Below are 21,343 nucleotides of genomic sequence, written 5' to 3' on the forward strand. Positions count from 1 at the left end.
ACACTGTGTAATTTTAAAGCTACAATATGTAAGATTTTTGCAGTAAAATATCCAAAAACCACTAGGCCAGTGTTATATATTTTGTTCAGTTGAGTACTTACAATATCCCAAATGTTTCTACTATTTGTAAATCATGAGAAAATAGCGATTTTAACCAAGGATGTCAATGGCGTCATACCCACGTTACCCTCGGTTTCCGGTTTTATTTTGTAGAAACCATGCAAACACTAAAGACGCTTTAATATAGTACATGTTTTAATAGACAAGAACAACTGTTTGGTTACATTTATACACAGAAAATGAATTATTGTTATATAGCTCAACACATTTAGTCTTTTTGTTTAAATCTAGTTTTCTTGATTTTCCTAGAGTACCATGCTTTACCATGCCTCAGAGAAAAACACTATTTTGTCAAGTAGCTAAGTAATACAGCATTTTCTCCATCATACAATATGTTTTAAAATTAATTGCGTGCCATTTATCAACACAAGCCACCCAGCATTTATTATTATTATATTCTAAAATCGATCTAGCTTACTGCAGAGTGCAACAAGTGTCTCACAGCAGCCGCCGAGGGAACGCACAGAGTAACTTTATAACATCATTTTCAACTAGGGTTGGGTACCGAACTCGATACTTTTTAGGTACCGATCGAATTGCCTCGGTACTATCGAGTATCGAAAAGTGTCTTGTCATTCGGTACCAAATTTCGGTACCTCAGAATGAGGGAGAGGGGGCGGAGAAATGTTTTCTCTGTCTCGTTGATGAGCAAGTAACGTTGCATTGTTATTTATATCTAAATATATAAAGCTATGCGCGCGAGAGAGACCTTATGTGTGAGAGGGCGAGTGAATCAACGGTTTCGTTTTCAGTTTATCTCCAAATGGACAGGTGAGAAACGGCTGTTTATGTGAGCAGCCGGTTCACTACAGTATCTGTAGACAGAAAACAAAAGTGTCGCGCTGCCTGCAGAAACAGTGGAACGCGCAATGTTTTTTAGACTAGTTATGGACAGGTACAACACACAGCAGCTTTACATCAGCGTTCGTCCCTCAAGTCTATGGAAACTCGCGACCGGTTCGTGACGGGCTCTAGTTTGCCTGTACGAGCACAGGCTCTGGCTCCAGAACGCGAACAATTCTGCTGGAAAAGGGGTATCAGCATCCTCCTGATACTGCCATACTGCGGATAATCCGCGGGTCGGGCTAAGTAATAAAAAATAACATTCCAATTAATTGCGGGTGGATGAGATTAATGATTAATGTGTTGATTTTAATAAAGACACAGAACTCTCATTTCACGGTAAGACGCAACGAACGTGCTTCACTCTTACTTCCGCTTTGGTCTTGTTAATAATAATTAATTTTTTGAAGAACAACAACAATTGCTGAGTAATTTAAAAAGAGCCTCACATACTGAATATTTGCATTGAAAACGAAACTTTATTAAAACTATTTGCACTGATTTATTGTGTTGGGTAAATTTTGTTCTTTTGTGCTTTTTTATTCCCTGCAGTGGCTCAGGAGATGAGTCTTTGAGTCTGAAAAAAGTCAACAAAGTTAAAATATAAAACTAAAGATTTTTTTGAGGTAATGTAATCTTGTTAAAACAGATTTTATAAAATTGGTATAGAAAAAATCATCATTAAGGTATCGTCTTGGTATTGAAAATTTTTGAACGATACCCAGCCCTATTTTCAACACACTCAAATATATCTAATATGATAAACGGTGCTCTGTTACCTCCTATGCTTGACTGGAAGAAGCGACGCCTGCGACTACAGCATAATAAAAGTCCTGCTGCTCATGAGGCGTGTGTCGCGTTCGTCTCTCATTAGCAATCGCTCCAGCAGCCTTGTTCAGCTCCAACATCACTCGGCCCTGCGCTGCTTCATACTACTGTAATGTTAATAATCTCATCCATGAATATGATTTCTGCCTGAGTCCGGTCCCGATTCTTTTCCATCGGCTGTGAGGTGAAGACGACATTTCCCAAGATTCCACGCTCAAACTCGGCGTCATCAAGCTACACCTTTGTTTTGCATAGGCGACCTCTGGCGGTGAAAAATTTACATATTGTGTAAAATGATATGGTAAAATGATATGTTAATTGGTTGGATAACAAAACATTCTCTTACTATATATGGTGAAAAACTGTAATAATCTAATGGAATATTTTATGTTATTTTAAAGTATTAAGTATTAAAGTTAAATGTAGAGTTTTGGAAGTGAAAAAGAACCATTAATGTTTATTACATTATTTTAGTGTCATGTGTGTTACAATGATGGTGTTTAGTATTTGTGTGTATGACAATGTGCACCATATTAGTATTTCCCTCAGCTTGTGGAAAAGCTGGTTCTGATTAACTTATATTTATCATCTGGTAATATATATATATATATATATATATATATATATATATATATATATATATATATATATATATATATATATATATATATATATATATATATATTATACTTTTTCTCTTTTACACCAAGTTTTTGTTTTTCCATACATTTAACTTTTTTTTTTTCAGTGAAATATATTGATTATAAATAATTCTAATATTCTAATAAATTTCAATCTCATTACCATAACCATTATCATTCCTGAAATGTAACATTTCTGAAATTATCAAAAGTCTATAAATCATTAAAAAAAAAAAAAAAAACTGAAAATCTGTTAAACATTTATTAAAGAAAAAAAGTTTTTGTTTTTAAAAACAAATTTGGTAGGCAAATAATGCTAAAGGGCTTTAGAGCATCATTAGGGTAATGATATTTGGAATATGGCCAGATAAAATTTCTATAAACATGTGGAAACTGTCTTTAAAATAAGTTTCGGAACAAAAGGGTCATAAAATTGATTAAATCATTAAAATTCTAGCATGAGCTGAATGAAATCAATTTTTCGCAAGAATACCCCACATATGTCCTTGTGATCAATTTATCAAAGATAAGTACATGTACCCTCATTTAACCCCGCTTTCAACCTTTATAGTGTACATGTATCTCATCTAACCTTCTACGAACCATCCCTAAACCTTCAGCTGACCTTCAGCGGAACCCCTTGAGGCTGTTTCAGGCCCTTAACCATCACAGAACATGACCCATCCAGCTGAAAAGCCCTCCATCATCACTGACAGATCCACTGCAGAGCATGGTGGGTGTTCCAGAATGATAATATAGAATCTTGGAATGCCATTTAAATCGTCTCCATCATGGTGGAAACGGATCATTAGAGTCCTGGAGGGGTTACAGGGTCCGGTGGTTCTCATTCAGCTGATCTCATAAGGCTGTCATTCAAAAGCTTCTTGTGTGTGCATGCGCACGCATATGTGAGGCCCCAGGTGTGCACTGCAGGGTGATTGAAGAACCTGCACTCCCAGAGGACTCTAAACAAAACTATTTTCTCTGGTTTGTACTTTTCCTCCTGTACCATCTATTCTTGTGTTCATAAGACATTAAAGTGTGTCCTTATCTTCTCATCAGCCAATTCAAAAATCCACTTCAGCAACTCTAAAGGCTACCCTAACACATCTGCCTAATTACACAAATACAACCATCATGTTCTAGCAGAAGCCATGTCCGCTGGGTAACTGTTGTAAACTCACTATTCACAAATAACATAAAAGTGTTTTTTTCCCTCACTTAATTACTTGTTTCTCTCATCTAAACAAACAAAGCTTTCTGCAACAACACAGCTATATATCTTCATAACATGCTCTCCAGGCTAGAAATAGTTCCGGAAACATTATAAATGTTTAATTGAACATTTAAATAAAACCTTAAGTAGTGTTTTATTAATGACCAATGGTGCATTTGTACGTAATTTGTATATCAAATGCATGCAAAACGTGTTATCGGTCCACGTCCAAGCTATGCACTGGAATTAAGTACTCCTTTATACACGTGCCTTAGAAAGCAGTTTCCAAAATTAGAATTGAATATTTAAAAGTGTTTTCAGAGACAGAATCAAGCGATCAGAGGATTGCTGAATGTTTCACTGCTAACCATCCCTGCAACACTTTACACAGACAGGAGTTTAAGAAGAGTTTAAAAAGAAAAAGAATTTTCGGCCGGGAGAGGAAAGCGGGAATAACTGTAACACTCAATAAGACTGTAAAAAACTTTTTTTAAAATACTGTACAAACAAACAATCCGTGCATGATGTATAATTTTGCCATCGATATTGTGATGTGCGCATCCGTGATAGTCACATTGCAGGAAGTGCGATGTCAAGTATAGAGATCGCTAGTCCTTATGGACCAGACACCACGATTTGAAACGCACTTGACCATCATAGAGTTAAAGTTCATCATTTAAACGTGTTGTAGGTCCTGTCAGTTGTGCGCACTGAAAACCGAATTCCATTCACTTCCGTGTCTATTTGTGCTTGAACGGACACATACATGCAAAATTATGTCAAAATTTCCATCTCTGCAAGTGTGTATCCTTGCACACACAGTTGCTTATGGCTTAGGTAACGCAAACAAAAAAACCCGGATCTGTATCATTATAATGTATCCGAGCATTAGCTCATAAAGTGACAGCAGGCTAATATTGTTATTGTTAATTGTTATTATACAATAAAATACAAGGAAGAAATCGCTTTTGCAGCTTTAACACAGATTAATTATATTTAATTTATACAGTGAAGACTATACAGTATTATTTTACATTCGATTATTCATTTTCTGTACACAGCAAAATCTCCAGAGTTAAATCAACTCTGCTTAGAGAACATATGGTGCCTCTCTACATAGAGTTAAAATAACACTGAAGCAGAGTTAAAGTTAATGAGATAATTTTATCTTCAGTTGATTTCATCTAAGGCTGTGGCTGAAGTCAGTTGTAGTTCTTGTGTTTCTCTTCAGTGATTCTGCTTGTTAACAGCAGGTGTTCATCACTAATGCTCCATCATAACTTAATTAGTCACTTAATTATCTCTTTAACTTTAACTCTGCTTCAGTGTTACTTTAACACTAAGTAGAGAGGGACCATATGTAATCTGAGCAGAGTTTGGGGATTTTGCTGTGTACCTGAATACTTACCTCAAAAATATAAAGCACTGTTTATTTAATTTAAATCACCCCAATCATTCTAGAATTCTTAATTCTTTCAAGTAATCTGTTGAATTTATTTCATATCACAATATATATTGCAGAAAAACAAAATATCGCAATGTGATTTTTTCCCAATATCATGGAGCCCTATACAATACACTACGATTCAAAAGTTAAGAATTTTCTCTTCAGAAAATTTGGACTAAACCACTTAATTCATATGGATTAGTTTATGATCTCTTTATAAACTTTTTCTAAGTGTCAAAGTGGTAGTCACATAGCTGTCTATGAAGTGACTGAAAGATCTCAGATTTCATCAAAAAGATCTTCATTTGTGTTTTCAAGATGAATGAAAGTCTTACGGGTTTGGAACAGCATGATGGTGAGTAAATGATTTTCATTTTTGGGTGAACTATCCCTTTAAGAGTCTATGACTGGATCATTATTGCAATGATTATTATATTTCTAGCATGTCATATTATATTGAAAGTCTTTGGGATGTGCTGGAGTCGACTTTACAGAGTGCTTGATTCTTGCATTGTCAATATATAAAATAAATGTTATTTCCATCAAGAGGTGCATCAATTTTTGGTCAAGATCTTGTATTGATAATGCAAGAAGTGAGCACTCTGTAAAGTCTCCTCCTGCACATCCCAAAGACTTTCAATAAATTTGAGGTCTGGACTCAGAGGTGCTAATTCATGAGTGAAAATGATTCTTCATGCTCCCACCCAACCATTCTTTCACAATTTGAGTCTGAATCTTGATATTGTCATCCTGGAATATGGCCATAATTTGTCTTCCTATATGGTTGTTTAAGAAATGAAAAGCTACTCTCCATCAATTAGAGTTACAAGCAATGTTCCCAAACATATAAAAAGAATTATCACTGCAATAATTATCCAATCATAGACTCTTAAGTATTTGCCTATATTTAAATCTAAACAGCGACTTTTTTGGATGGGGAAGTTATAAAATAAAATATAAGTCAATAAAGTCAATTTAACATTTTTTAATAATATATTGATTCCGAAATTTTAAATTTTTAAAATTTAAAATTGAATTTCGGAATCAATATATTATAAAAAAAACTTGAAATGGTACTGTATACAACAGCTATAGACCAGCAGAAAGGTGAGTCTGTCGTCTGTTCTCCTGAATTTGGCACACAAAGTATCCACAGAGGAAACCCGGCATACATGTGCCACAGCTGTTCGTATTAAAGCGTGGATGAGAGGTAGATTTGAATCCGTTACTGTTGCTTTTGGGATTTAAACTTTGTTATATTAAAAGATGTAAAGAGAGAGAGAGAGGCCAGGCTTCCACTGTTGTTCCATTCGGCTTCCTAATCCCGCTCTGCCTCGAGCATTCAATTAACTCCTCACCAGCAGATCAAATGACTGGCTAAAAGAGAGTGTGACCGAGCCTAAACGCTAATTAATACTTAGGAATCAATGCCCCTCAATACTAAATGTCAAATAACAGTACAAAAGAGAACAGAGGAGCTCAGATGAAAAGCTCACTTTTGTATTATGATGGATATTTATGTTTCTAAGATGAAAACCACAGCCGGGCCGGTACAGACACGTGGGCGCGGGCTGAATGTCAGAGGAGACATAATGGGGAAAGAAAAGTGAAAGGTGCTCTGTGCCAGACACTTCAGCGAGGAGCTACAGCAGACCCACATTAGCAATAATGTACATTCTCTTCCTCTCTCTCTTTTTCTCTTTTGTTGTCCATTTGTCACTCTCACTCGTTCTTTCTCCGTGAGGTTACAGGTTCTGTACAGCTACAATAGAATGTTGTTCAATCTAGAACTCTCTTTTCTCTCTTTATTGGGATTCGTCTCGGCTGATCCAGTCACAGGTGAGACGGATCGTCGGTTACCGCTTGCGTTTCAAATGCGTCTCCTGTGGCCATTTGTGATTCCGTTTTGAGGGAAGGGGTTCTGACTTCATTATGTTACTGCAAGGGCTGTAAATAGATTAAACATCTTTAAGTAATTAATTAATGCCAATTAATTGTAATTTTTGCTAATTAATTGTTTTCTTAATCCTGATTAATCATGTTAGGTAATTATATCCAGTGGTGGACATTAACAAAGTATTTTTACTTTGTTACTGTACTTAAGTAACACTACATTTCCTAAAAGCATGTCGGTCCTCTTTATTTTGAACTGAACAAATCTTGCTCCAAGACACGATAGCGCGCCAAATGATTTATTTGTGAATTGGTCTGATCTGATATCAAATGTTCTCGAGTCAACAACTCACTGATTCAGTGACTCCAGTGAACAATTCACTGAATTCACAAGTCTGATTCAAAATGAGCCAAGAACAGGAGATGATCGGAGCTTGCGCGATGCTGAATTTTAGGATTGATTATTGTAAATGAAAATCATATTGAAAGTCACGACTGGCAGTTCTTTGTGAACAAAATCTGATGTAATGGGAGAGTTGTTTAAGCCCACTGTAATGCTTGGATGCGGACATGTCCACATCACTGTCTCAATGGACTAGGTTTTAGATAAAACAAAAACAAATGGAAACATAACATTAAAATAACGCAAATTAATGCCCATGCATCTTCCCCGCTGCCATGGCAGTTCAAATGATAAAAAACTATTATGTTTGCATAGTGTTTTAAAAGTTATTAAAAATGTTATGCATTTAGCTCTATGTGACATCTGTTTTTATATTCGTCAACACGCATTTTGTTTTTCCTCATTTTTGTATATATTTTGTTTTTTTCCCCCATTTGTTTGCACACATCAAGTAGCCTATCAGTAACCTAAATTGACATTTTAGTATATTTAATGTTTTGATAGTGTATGACAAGTTTTGGTAATAAAATAAAATGTAAAATTAAATTTAGACTAGTTCTGGCGACTTGACAATTCATAATGATGTCAGACCAGAGCAGAAGGATTGCATAAAATATGTAATATAAAATTAATATAAAAGTATACAAGTGTATAAAATTACAAAATAAGCATTTATCAATTAGTACTTTTTTACTTTTAATACTTACACTACTGGTCAAAAGTTTTTGAACGGTAGGATGTTTTTACAAGAAGTCTCTTTTGCTCACCAAGGTGTCATTTATTTGATCCAAAATACAGCAAAAACAGTAATATTGTGAAATATTTTTACAAATTAAAATAATTGTTTTTTATTTGAATATATTTTAAAATGCAATTTATTTCTGTGTTGGCAAAGCTGAATTTTCAGCATCATTACTCCAGTCTTCAGTGTCACATGAAAGAAATTATTCTAATATGCTGATTTGCTGCTCAATAAACATTTATTATTATTATCAGTGTTGAAAACAGTTGTGTACAATTTTTTTTTCAAGATTATTTGATGAATAGAAAGTTCAAAAGAACAGCATTTATCTGAAATAGAAAGCTTTTGAAACATTATCACTACCGTTCAAAAGTTTGGGGTAAGTAAGGGGTCAGTATGTTTTGTTTGTTGTTTTTTTATTTAAAGAAATTAATACTTTTATTCAACAAGGATGCATTAAATTGATCAAAAGTGACAGTATAGACATTTATAATTTTGCAAAAGCTTTATATTTCAGTTTTTGCTCTTTTGGATCAAATAAATGAAGCCTTGGTGAGCAGAAGAGACTTCTTTTAAAAACATTAAAAAATCTTACGGTAGTGTATGTACATTAAAAATCAAGTACTTAATACTTTTACTGGAGTAATATTTTAATAGAGTATCTGTACTTATACTCAAGTACTTGATTTGTGTACTTCGTCCACCACTGATTATATCTAATATTCACATTTGTAATAATGAATATAATTTATACACTGAATCCACAAATTACCGTAGAATCGATAAAAAGGAAATATTTTTGCATTATATTTACTAAGTGAAATTTAAGTAAATGACCATAAAATTAAATATTATATTTATTTATTTATTTATTTTTTTTTTCCGAGAACTATAAAGGCCAGCAGCAGCAATATTGATTCTGATATCACTATTAAATGGATTTTTTTTTTTTTTTTTTTTTTTTTCAAAGTTCCCTGTTATATCAGAAATTCAAATATACCAGTCTGGTTCTGAATAAAAATTCTTATTATTGTTGGAAAAAGTGCAGGTTAATAATTTTGTGGAAACCATGATTTTTTTTTTTTGATTCTTGGATGAATAGAGGTTACAAAAGAACAGCAAATATTTTATAACAGTAGTGTGCGTCAAATTACCAATAAAACCAGGGGGAAAATGGTATCATGAAAATAGCACCAGTTATAGATCAAAAATGCCTTTTCCTATAATGCAACTTGTAATTTAAATGTATCCAACACCAACCATAGTGTGTATGTGTATGTGTGTGTGTATGTTTGTTCACCTGTCTAGGGCTGTTCACCCTTTTCAAAACACTCCATTAGTTCAGAAACCCTCCTGAGCAGGTGCTGTAAATGTGTGTGCGCCTGCAAGAGATTCTGTGTACATGTATGATTGCAGACCCCAGATGTCAGTGTTTGAACCCTGGCATCCCGCTAAGCCTGACTCACCTCAGCACCTCGTTGGGGTTTCCTGACTTGCTGCCTTTCTTGTCAGGTGTGCCGTGGCATCCAGACTTAAGCAGCGTGTGAGGACCCCGATCCAGCATCATTGTGGAGGTTGCCATGGCGATTATGGCTACAGCATCACGCACTCGAGCCTCCAGCCCATAGTCCCACTCATCGTAGGAAACAGAGATCAAACCTGAAATAAAGGAAGCGTAAATATCGTTTGAAACAATTATCTGAAATATTTCAATAGTTCTATCCATCCTTCCCTTCTTACCTGTTGGAAAGACGCTGGGTACATTATCTGCATCCCCTGTCACCAGAGACGGTACGATCCAGGTGTAACCGTAACCAGTGAGGCCGACAGAATGTGCCACCTCGAAAATGGTTGTGGCTTCTTCTTTAGTGCAGTACAGTAGTATAACAGGACTTTGGAGCTTCTTCATCTGGTTCTGGATCTTTGAGTCGCCATCGTCTACTGACATGTCCAAGAGCAGCACCTCTTCCAGCTCCCAGCCAACAAAACTGTTCTCAACGGTACTCCGGATCTGGAAGGTAGCAGAAAAAGACAGAAAGATGAAAAAACGGCATGTCCTGTAACACCCTCCAGCTGCCTCCAAATCTCCCAAAACTGTTCGCTTTTGTTCTTTAGATATAAAGAAAAGAGAGAGTTGAAAGATAAAATCGGCGATAAGACAAAGAGGGAGTGGAAGTAAAAACAATATTTTTATTTAAAGAAATAAATGAAAACACTAATCATAAAAAGTGAAATTCCCATCATGCACTTCTTCCAGATACCGGCCTAACAAACGTTTTTTTGATCTCTGTAATTTGTAAAGAAGCAAACCTAACCCACATTTCAAAATGCACAGATCTACTCTGAGGAGACAGAGAGAAATTAAGCTGCATTTCCTCATAACAAATTGTTCAAACACAAGTCCACAGAGATGCTTTTCATTCTAATCAACCGCAGTCAGAACTAGAAGATGAAATTATTGTACCCACAATTCTGATGATCCATATTTCTGTATCGCCTAATGTTTCAAGCCGATTTGACAGATTTGCAAATTGCACTGATAGTACGATTACACATATGTGCAGTCAAGTGTAGTGTGAGAATCCAGTACCACAGAGGTGGTAATACTGGTATTATTTTTATAATTTTAATAATAGTAAAAAGTATATTTCTTTTTATGTCTGTTTTAGTTTTAGTAATGTTAGTACTTCATCTTAATTTATGGCAAGATTTCAAATTTTCATAATTATTTAAATTATATTTTTTTATATTGTAAAAAAATTATATTTTTAATATATTATTAAATTAATTATTTTTAGTTAACAACAACAACACTGGTTTATATTATAGATGGACTGATACTAAAATTCTGGTCAAAGGTAATCTAAATGTAAAAAACAGGGAAATGTATATCCAATATTGACCATTAACGATTCCTTATTTAAAAAAAAAATCTCTAATGTTGGCTGATAACTGATATGGTCCTGATACACTGTGACTTCGATTTCAATACCAAGGTTTTTCCATGGTCATTTACAAAAGAAAACACAAGAAAGCAGATGTCAATGTGGCTGTAGAGGAGAGTAACAGCATTGGACATAGATTGTTCAAGCTTTTGGAATCATCCGAACCACTGTTCTTCGCCCAACAGACAACACAAAAACCTGGCATTGGTCTCACTGGTAGAACATCAAAAACCTGCCTGCTATACACCTGCAAGAACATCAAGAACCTGCTGCATGAGTCTCCTCAATAAGCGAAGCATCCTCTGGACTTCTACTGGGCTCTGCTTTCATTGCCCTGAGGTTGCTCCTGATTCAGAGAATGACTGAAAGTACAGTTGAAATCAAAGAAAACTATCCTGTGTATTTAAGAACTCTATCCACAACACTGTGTGCCAGATATAAATTTAGGAGGTCTGTGACAACAGATGGCTGTAATTTGAAGCTGTTGCTTCCCAGTTGAGGCTGTACAGTAGAATATATATGACAAACTTTCCAAAGTAATTGACTTTACACATTACTAAAGTATTGTTTTAGTATTATTTATATACTAATATAGTTTTATTTAAAATATTAGCTTTTATTTTATTTTTTTTCAGTTTTCGATATAATTTTAGTTACATTATTTATTTATTTTTCAGTTTAATGTGTTTTATGCAATTAATGCAGCATCCTGTGCTACAGTGTATGATCATGCTACGATTCATTCAAGTGCTATTAAACCATTCAAGTATGAAAAGACGCAAAATAAAAACTTAAATCTGTACTGGCGCACTGTGAAACGGCTCACTGTGAAGAAACACCTGAAACGCATGCACAGAAAACCACTTCAGACGGCGTGCCAGTGCCGCATTGAGTTCTCTTTCATGCTTGAATGGAGTTCATTTAAACTCAGAAAACGTAAAGAGTTGTGAGAAAATAGGATGTGTGTCAGATCCGTGTCATGTGTGGCGGGTCATATAGTGACAGCAGCCTAATAAACCTGCTGCTGTCAGGACCCCTCATCTGAGGGTTGTCCCCCCCTAAAAAAACTATCATTAAAAACCACGCCGTGTATTATAAATAATAAAATGGTATATACTAAAATAATTGTGTAAGTAGTAAAACAATACAAACGCAAACGGGGCAAACATTTTGAATCCCCCTCCCTTGCCTCATAGTGCCTTGGTCCACTGCCTGCTTTCTTTTACTTCACCTACACACACAAGTCCGGTGGGAGAGAACCAGTGTTGCCAGGGTCGCGGTTTTCTAGCACAATTGGGCTATTTTAAAAATGCAGTCATGGTAAAAATTACAGAGCTGCAGGTTATGGATTTTTTATTTTATTTTTTTGTGTGGGATACTTTCATCATACCGCGGCCATCAAAAAGTTTATCTGTAGAAAATGAAAAAGGATGCTCTCACTAATGTGTATTATCCTTGTAATGAATAGCTGGCAACCTAAAGATGGAGGAGAGACGGTACATTTGAAGTCACAAATTATTACACAAGTTTTACCCGCAGCAGAGATTTTAAGGCTTTCACATAGTAGAAATAAACGCAACTGGCGCTTGGCTGTATTATTTGTGTCCCCTTGCGAAATTTTATGTTTATTGTCCTCGCCAACTGTTAAATGAAATTAACGCCCCTGAGCACAGCTAAATGTCACATTTATTACAATGGGTTTATGTGAAGATTGTTTTAAGTTCACTCAAATTATAAAATTTTTATGTTTTTAAAAACCTATTAAATGTTAAAAATTATAGCTTTCAATTATTCTGTTATATCCAATGGCTAAAATGACGAAAAAAGTCCATTTAAAGGTGCCATCGAATTGAAAAATTTAATTACCTCAGCATAGTTGAATAACAAGAGTTCAGTACACGGAAATGACATACAGTGAGTTTCAAACTCTATTGTTTCCTCCTTCTTATATAAATCTAATTTGTTTAAAAGACCTCCGAAGAACAGGCGAATCTCAACATTACACCGACTGTTACGTAACAGACGGGGTGTACGCCCCAATATTTGAATATGCCAGCCCATGTTCCCAACATTATGAAAGGCATTAGACAAGGGCAGCCAGTATTAACGTCTGGATGTGCACAGCTGAATCATCAGACTAGGTAAGCAAGCAAGAACAATAGCGAAAAATGGCAGATGGAGCAATAATAACTGACATGATCCATGATATCATGATATTTTTAGTGATATTTGTAGACTGTCTTTCTAAATGTTTAGTTAGCATGTTGCTAATGTACTGTTAAATGTGGTTAAAGTTACCATCGTTTCTTACTGTATTCACGGAGACAAGAGAGCTTCATTCACAACTTCATTCTTTATAAATGTCTCCAACAGTGTAGCATTAGCCGTTAGCCACAGAGCATATAGCCTCAAATTCATTCAGAATCAAATGTAAACATCAAAATAAACACTGTACTTACGCGATTAGACATGCTGCATGACGAACACTTTGTAAAGATCAATTTTGAGGGTTATATTAGCTGTCTAACCCTAACCCTAACCCTAACCCATTTAAAAAAATTAATAAAAATTCGATGGCACCTTTAAGGTTTTTGATGAAAAAATTCCAGGATTATTCTCCTTATAGTGGACTTCATAGTTCGCCAAATGGTTGAAGGTCAAAATTAGTTTCAGTGCAGCTTCAAAGGGCTTTAAACGGTACCAGACGAGCAATAAGGGTCTTATCTAGAGAAACGATCGGTCATTTTTGAAAAAAATGTAAATGTATACGCTTTATATAAACAAATGATCGCCTTCCAAGTTCTTCCACCAAAACAGCACTTTTTCAAAGTACTCTTCAAAAAGCTTACGCTGTATGTCCTACGTCTTCCCTATTCTACTTACGGAACAGACATTTTTTCTGTGAAGAGGAGTGGATCAACATTCCACAAGCCACAATCAACAACCTGATCAACTCTATGCGAAGGAGATGTGTTGCACTTCGTGAGGCAAATGGTGGTCACACCAGATACTGACTGGTTTTCGGACCAATACAGTAAAATTGCACATTTTAGAGTGGCCTATTGTGGCCAGCCTAAGGCACACCTGTGCAATAATCATGCTGTCTAATCAGCATCTTGATATGCCACACCTGTGAGGTGGATAGATTATCTTGGCAAAGGAGAAGTGCTCACTAACGCAGATTTAGACAAATTTGTGAACAATATTTGAGAGAAATAGGCCTTTTGTGTACATAGAAAATGTCTTAGATCTTTGAGTTCAGCTCATAAAAAATGGGGGCAAAAACAAAAGTGTTGCGTTCATAATTTTGTTCAATGTATGTTGTTTCTACATTATTTTGGAGATTCAATGTGAAAGTATTACAATATAAAGATATATTAAAAACTTTAATGTTAGGTGTGATTAATTGCAATTAATTACAGAAACATTTTGGTTAACAATAATAACCCCTGCTCTAAAGAGGCTAGCATGAACTAAAAGAGTCAACGCTATTATTATAGGGCTTGTATACCAGTCTAAAGCCATAAATTGTGTGAGAGTGATGAATGAACAGAAAGATGGTTTCCACTAGTCATCATTTACTCACCCTCATGTCATTCCAAACACTTTTTATCTGTATGACTTTCTATCTTGCATGCAGCCTTTTTTCTGCTTTCACACAGGCTGAGAATGATATACGGGTCAGCAAATTATGACAAAATGATGTTAATTTTTGAGTGAACTATGCCTTTAGGAAATGATTAAACAAAATTAGAGAGGAGTTCCTATAGGAGCGATGTATACTGAAGGTAAGGGAGAGGACGGGTACATTAGTTTTGACAGGAGCCCCAGCATACAGAAGATAGAGCAGAGGAAGAGAGCATTAGTTGAGACAGGAGCATTGGCAAACTCCTGATGATGAAAGAGACTCGAGCTGCAGCGGCTGGCTCCCCAGCGGGAGTTACAACGCCGGTATTAGGGTGTGAACCCAACCAGCTAGAGTTTCCAGAATTATGGGCAGTGAAGCAAACAGCAGTTCTGTCTGGGGTTTCACAAGATCCCAATCTCATTTTAGCCAAATTGGTCTAGCTCTGGATAGGCGACAGTTTATACACCCTGATGACGCATTTCAATGATTTGATAAGTAAGACTGGGTTCTGCTGACTGGATTGTTTGGTAGGATTATGAACGTGCTCTATTTAATCAGAGAAGCTCTAATCAGAAATACAATTGACCTCTCAAAACACTAGAAATCACCTATAGCGACCCCTGGTGTCCACCCAGAACACCCAGAACACCCTTGCAACCACACAGCAACATGCTAAAACCCATGCAGAACACCTTAGCAACCACACATCAAAAAATCAACACTGTGTTAAAATCTCAGTGTAAAACATAACTTATTATTATTATTACATTTATTTAATATTATTAATAATAATAATAATGACAACATACATGCATACACTACTGTTAAAATGTTTTGGGGTAATTATTTTTAAAGAAATTAATTTGTTTATTCAGCAAAGATGCATTAAATAGATCAAAAGTGACAGTAAAGTAGGGCTGGGCGATGTATCGAATGCTTTTGTCACGCGCATTTCTTCAGTAAAGCCGGTTCCCTGATTGCCGCTAAATCGCCATCACCTGCTTTCAAATGAAGCGGCATTTAATAGACAGAGCCGTAGTTCACTGATAAGACACACAATATCGCGTTCAATATCGATATGTATCGCCGTCGATATTGAACGCGATATTGCGTGTCTTATCAGTGAACTACGGCTCTGTCTATTAAATGCCGCTTCATTTGAAAGCAGGTGATGGCGATTTAGCGGCAATCAGGGAACCGGCTTTACTGAAGAAATGCGCGTGACAAAAGCATTCGATACATCGCCCAGCCCTACAGTAAAGGTTTTTATAATGATACATTTCAATGATGACATTTCAATGATAACATTTCATGATTTCTATTTCAAATAAATACTTTCTATTCATCAAAGAATTCTGAAAAAAAAGCAGCATATTAGAATGATTTCTGAAGGATCATGTGACACTGAAGACTGGAGTAATGATGCTGAAAATTCAGCTTTGACATCACAGGAATAAATTATATTTTAAAATATATTAAAATAGAAAACTGTTATTTTAAATTGTAATAATATTTCAGAATATTACTGTTTTTACTGCATTTTTGACCAAATAAAAGCAGCATTTGTGAGCATAAGAGACTTCTTGCAAAAACATACCATCTCCAATCTTTTACTCTGTGTATATAGTATATGATCTATGTTCGATGAGTTATTGTAGTCTTCTAAACTCTATATGAAATGAGCCTGAACTGACGAGTAGAATGAATTCTCACCCGATTGACAAAGTCCTGGTATCCAGGATAGTAGGTGGTGACGATGGAGAATATGTACCAGTCATATTCCTCCATTATGTTAAGCATGACAGAGGCTTGCTGTTCTATAGAGGGACCAAACTGGAAGAACATGGAATGGTCATCCTGCAAGAAATAAAGAAACAAATGCATGAGAAGAACAAAGGGAATAAGAAATATGAAGTGACCCCAACAACACGCAGTTAGCCAGATCTAACGAGAAACGAGACACATTTTGCTCCCTTAATATCAAAATGACCACTTCACTGAAACAAATGTCCCATCCCAGGCAGTTTAAATGTCCAAATGAAATGTCTGTGGAACACTGGTGATAAATGATTTGTAAAACTCCAAATTCTTATAATAAGTAATAAATATGTCAATGAACTCTTCACATCTAATATGCATACACAGATGTGTGTGTGTGTGTGCAAGCTGTCAGTGGCAAGTAAACAAAAACAAGCTATGCACACATGTATGACAGTACACATGAATGCACGCACATTGATGTATAGTTCTGTACAGGCCTGTAAATTATTGTTCTGTGTGTGTATTCATGCATGAAGTCGGTCGTGGGCGTTTGCCATGTTAGTCATGCCGCATGGCAAAATCTTACAGTCTCTCTCTCTTTCGGGTCTCCATGCTCTACTCAACATCAAAGCCACTCCCCAGGGTTCTGAGATGGACTGATCCATTACCTTGATTCGGCTTTAATGAGGTAACAACACTGATGGGGCTGCAAAGTGAGGGGGTTGGGGGGGGGCACTAGGGTTGTTCATCTAATGGCTGTAGTTTAATGATTACATATATGTTTAGATATTCTTGTTTTGTAGAGTTTCACTAAATGTCTAATATTTGCTTGATTTGCCTGTAATGTGTATGTGTGTCCCTGTACCTTTAATTGTGTGACTTCTATTCATTTGTGTGTGTCTAATATTAATTTCCTGTCTTCATTCCACCTCTTCTCATTTGGAGTTGATCCCATCAGGAGAGGTGGGTCTCCAATCAGGGGGGTCATTAAAAGTTTTATTTTTAACAAATTAATACTTTTATTCAGCAAGGATACATTAAATTGATTGAAAGTGGCAGTAAAGACATTTATTATATAACAAGATATGTCTATTTCAAATAAATTATGCTTTTTTGAAATTTCTTTTACAGTTTCCACAAAAATATTAAGCAGCACAACAGTTTTTCAACATAGATAATAAGTAATATTTCTTGAGCATCAAATCAGCATATTAGAATGATTTTTGAAGGATCATGTGACACTGAAGACTGGAGTAATGATGCTGAAATTTCAGCATTGACCACAGGAATAAATTAATGTTTTACTTCTGTTTTTGTTCAATTTCATCTTCATATAACAACAATATAAAACGGATTTCCGATTAAAAATTTTTTTAATTTGGGGCAAAGTATCAGTAAAACTGATTTATTAGTAATATATATATATATAGATATGCACAGGTGCTGGTTGTATAATTAGAATATCATCAAAAAGTTTATTTATTTCACTAATTGCATTCAAAAAGTGAAACTTGTATATTCTATTCATTCATTACACACAGACTGATATATTTCAAATGTTTATTTCTTTTAATTTTAATGATTATAACTGACAACTAAAGAAAATCCCAAATTCAGTATCTCAGAAAATTAGAATATTACTTAAGACCAATACAAAGAAAGGATTTTTAGAAATCTTGGCCAACTGAAAAGTATGACCATGAAAAGTATGACCATGAAAAGTATGAGCATGTACAGCACTCAATACTCCTTTTGCCTGAATTACTGCAGCAATGCGGCGTGGCATGGAGTCGATCAGTCTGTGGCACTGCTCAGGTGTTATGAGAGCCCAGGTTGTTCTGATAGTGGCCTTCAGCTCTTCTGCATTGTTGGGTCTGGCATATCGCATCTTCCTCTTCTTCATAGATTTTCTATGGGGTTAAGGTCAGGCAAGTTTATTAGCCAATTAGGAACAGGGATACCATGGTCCTTAAACCAGGTACTGGTAGCTTTGGCACTGTGTGCAGGTGCCAAGTCCTGTTGGAAAATGAAATCTGCATCTCCATAAAGTTGGTCAGCAGCAGGAAGCATGAAGTGCTCTAAAACTTCCTGGTATACGGCTGCATTGACCTTGGACCTCAGAAAACACAGTGGACCAACACCAGCAGATGACATGGCACCCCAAACCATCACTGACTGTGGAAACTTTACACTGGACCTCAAGCAACATGGATTGCGTGCCTCTCCTCTCTTCCTCCAGACTCTGGGACCCTGATTTCCAAAGGAAATGCAAAGATTACTTTCATCAGAGAACATAACTTTGGACCACTCAGCAGCAGTCCAGTCCTTTTTGTCTTTAGCCCAAGCGAGACGTTCTGGCGCTGTCTGTTGTTCAAGAGTGCAAGAGCACAAGAAATGCGACAGCTGAAACCCATGTCTTGTATACGTCTGTGCGTAGTGGTTCTTGAAGCACTGACTCCAGCTGCAGTCCACTCTTTGTGAATCTCCCCTACATTTTTGAATGGGTTTTGTTTCACAATCCTCTCCAGGGTGCGGTTATCCCTATTGCTTGTACACTTTTTTTCTACCACATCTTTTCCTTCCCTTCACCTCTTTCTTAATGTGCTTGGACACAGAACTCTGTGAACAGCCAGCCTCTTTTGCAATGACCTTTCTGTGTCTTGCCCTCCTTGTGCAAGGTGTCAATGGTCATCTTTTGGACAACTGTCAAGTCAGCAGTCTTCCCCATGATTGTGTAGCCTAAAGAACTAGACTGAGAGACCATTTACGGCCAACGCCTTTGCAGGTGTTTTGAGTTAATTAGATGATTAGAGTGTGGCACCAGGTGTCTTCAATATTGAACCTTTTCACAATATTCTAATTTTCTGAGATACTGAATTTGGAATTTTCCTTAGTTGTCAGTTATAATCATCAAAATTAAAAGAAATAAACATTTGAAATTCTGTGTGTAATGAATGAATATAATATACAAGTTTTACTTTTTGAATGGAATTAGTGAAATAAATCAACTTTTTGATGATATTCTAATTATATGAACAGCACCTGATTATACCTATATCTATATATACACACGCACACATAGACACACACATATGTGTGTGTGTGTGTGTGTGTGTATCTATCTATCTATCTAATATATATATATATATATATATATATATATATATATATATATATACACACACACACACACACACAAACATGAAACTGTACATACAGACTGTAAAACTGTACATTTAACACACACACACACACACACACACACACACACATATATATGATATATAGGCTACCATGTGTCAGATTTGTTTCCCGGATCATTCCTCACTAATCCGATGCTCTACACTTCTGCTCCTCACCCCCTCCCTGTCATCAATCTCTCCTGCTCTGCTCTTCCTCTTCATCCATTCTGAGTCTATTCATCTCAAAATGAGCAATCACAGACACATGCACTCCACATGCAAGTGAATTAGCGGAGTCCCATTCCTCTGTTTAGCACAATGAAGTGGCGAACCTAGTCATCCACTATATTCAATACAGCCTTGTGCGAGCAGCAGGGAACTAATCCAGACCTTACATTACACTCCTCTCACTACTGTCCTCCCTTCCTCTTCAATAATGAAGACTAGCGTCCTGCAGAAGCAGTTTATAAGCAAAGTATCTTTAATATTCAAATGAGAGGCAGTGATATAAAATAAGTTCCTCACTAACTCTTGACTGCTGGGAGGGGATAACAGCTGAGCTGCTGCCATCGACGATACCTCAGCAGAACAGCGTGTCATTGAGAGAGGAATGGAAGAGATTTAGGTATGAAGAATCAGATCAGTTTAGGAGAGCATGCATCTAAATTCAAATGATTCATTAGTTGATCTACCATCTCAGATTGACTGGAAATAAGGCACTCAAAGAAAAGAGAGTCCACAGCAGTTCTTAGAAAAGAAATGTCAAAAAGCCCTTATTTTAAGGTCTGGTTCTGATTGCTTTAAGGGTTGAAAATTCTGTCATTAATTCTGTCATTAATTACTCATTCTCATGTAGTTCCACACCTTCCACACCTAAGACCTTCATTCATCTTCAGAACACAAATTAAGATATTTTTGATAAAATCCGATGGCTCAGTGAGGCCTCCATTGCCAGCAAGATAATCAACACTTTCAGATGTCCAGAAAGCTACTAAAGACATATTTAAAACAGTTCATGTGCCTACAAACTTAATGTTATGAAGCTATGAGAATACTTTTTGTGCGCCAAAAACAAAAAAAAAATAAAAACTTTATTCAACAATATCTAGTGACAGGCGATTTCAAAACACTGCTTCATGAAGCTTCGAAGTTTTACAAATCTTTTGTTTCGAATCAGAGAGCAAAAGTCACGTGATTTCAGTAAACGAGGTTTCGTTACATCATAAGTGTTTCGAAATTTCAATGGTTCACCACTGGGGGGCGTGACTTTGGCAGTTTGATACACGCTCCGAGCCACTGATTCGAAACAAAAGATTTGTAAAGTGTTTTGAAATCACCCATCACTAGATATTGTTAAAATAAAGTCGTTATTTTGTTTCTTTGCTGCACAAAAAGTATTCTCGTCGCTTTATAACATTAATGCTGAACCACTGTAGTCACATGAAATGTTTTAAATATGTCTTTAGTAGCTTTCTGGGCATCTGAAAGTGTTAATTATCTTGCTGGAAATAGAGACCTCACTGAGCCATCAGAATTCATCAAAAATATCTTAATTTGTGTTCTGAAGATGAACAAAGTTTCTTACAGGTGTGGAATGACATGAGGGAGAGTAATTAATGACAGAATTTTCATTTTTGGGTGAACTAACCCTTTAATGGTTTAAATAATTATTTTAGTACTTTTAAACAAATAAT

The 21,343-nt window shown here is 35.9% G+C and overlaps 1 protein-coding gene across 1 annotated transcript in view; it reads right to left on the minus strand.

Moving 5' to 3' along the window:
- grin2bb (glutamate receptor, ionotropic, N-methyl D-aspartate 2B, genome duplicate b) overlaps positions 1 to 21,343 on the minus strand; it is a 99,380-nt gene that overhangs the window by 30,074 nt on the left and 47,963 nt on the right. The window contains exons 2-4 of the mRNA XM_067404896.1: positions 16,420 to 16,563; positions 9,874 to 10,144; positions 9,600 to 9,792 (exon numbers count right to left, since the gene is read on the minus strand). Coding sequence (XP_067260997.1) covers positions 9,600 to 9,792; positions 9,874 to 10,144; positions 16,420 to 16,563 — 608 coding nt within the window. The remainder of the gene's footprint in view (positions 1 to 9,599; positions 9,793 to 9,873; positions 10,145 to 16,419; positions 16,564 to 21,343) is intronic.

The sequence above is a fragment of the Chanodichthys erythropterus genome, chromosome 12, assembly GCF_024489055.1.
Source record: "Chanodichthys erythropterus isolate Z2021 chromosome 12, ASM2448905v1, whole genome shotgun sequence".
NCBI lineage: Eukaryota > Metazoa > Chordata > Actinopteri > Cypriniformes > Xenocyprididae > Chanodichthys > Chanodichthys erythropterus.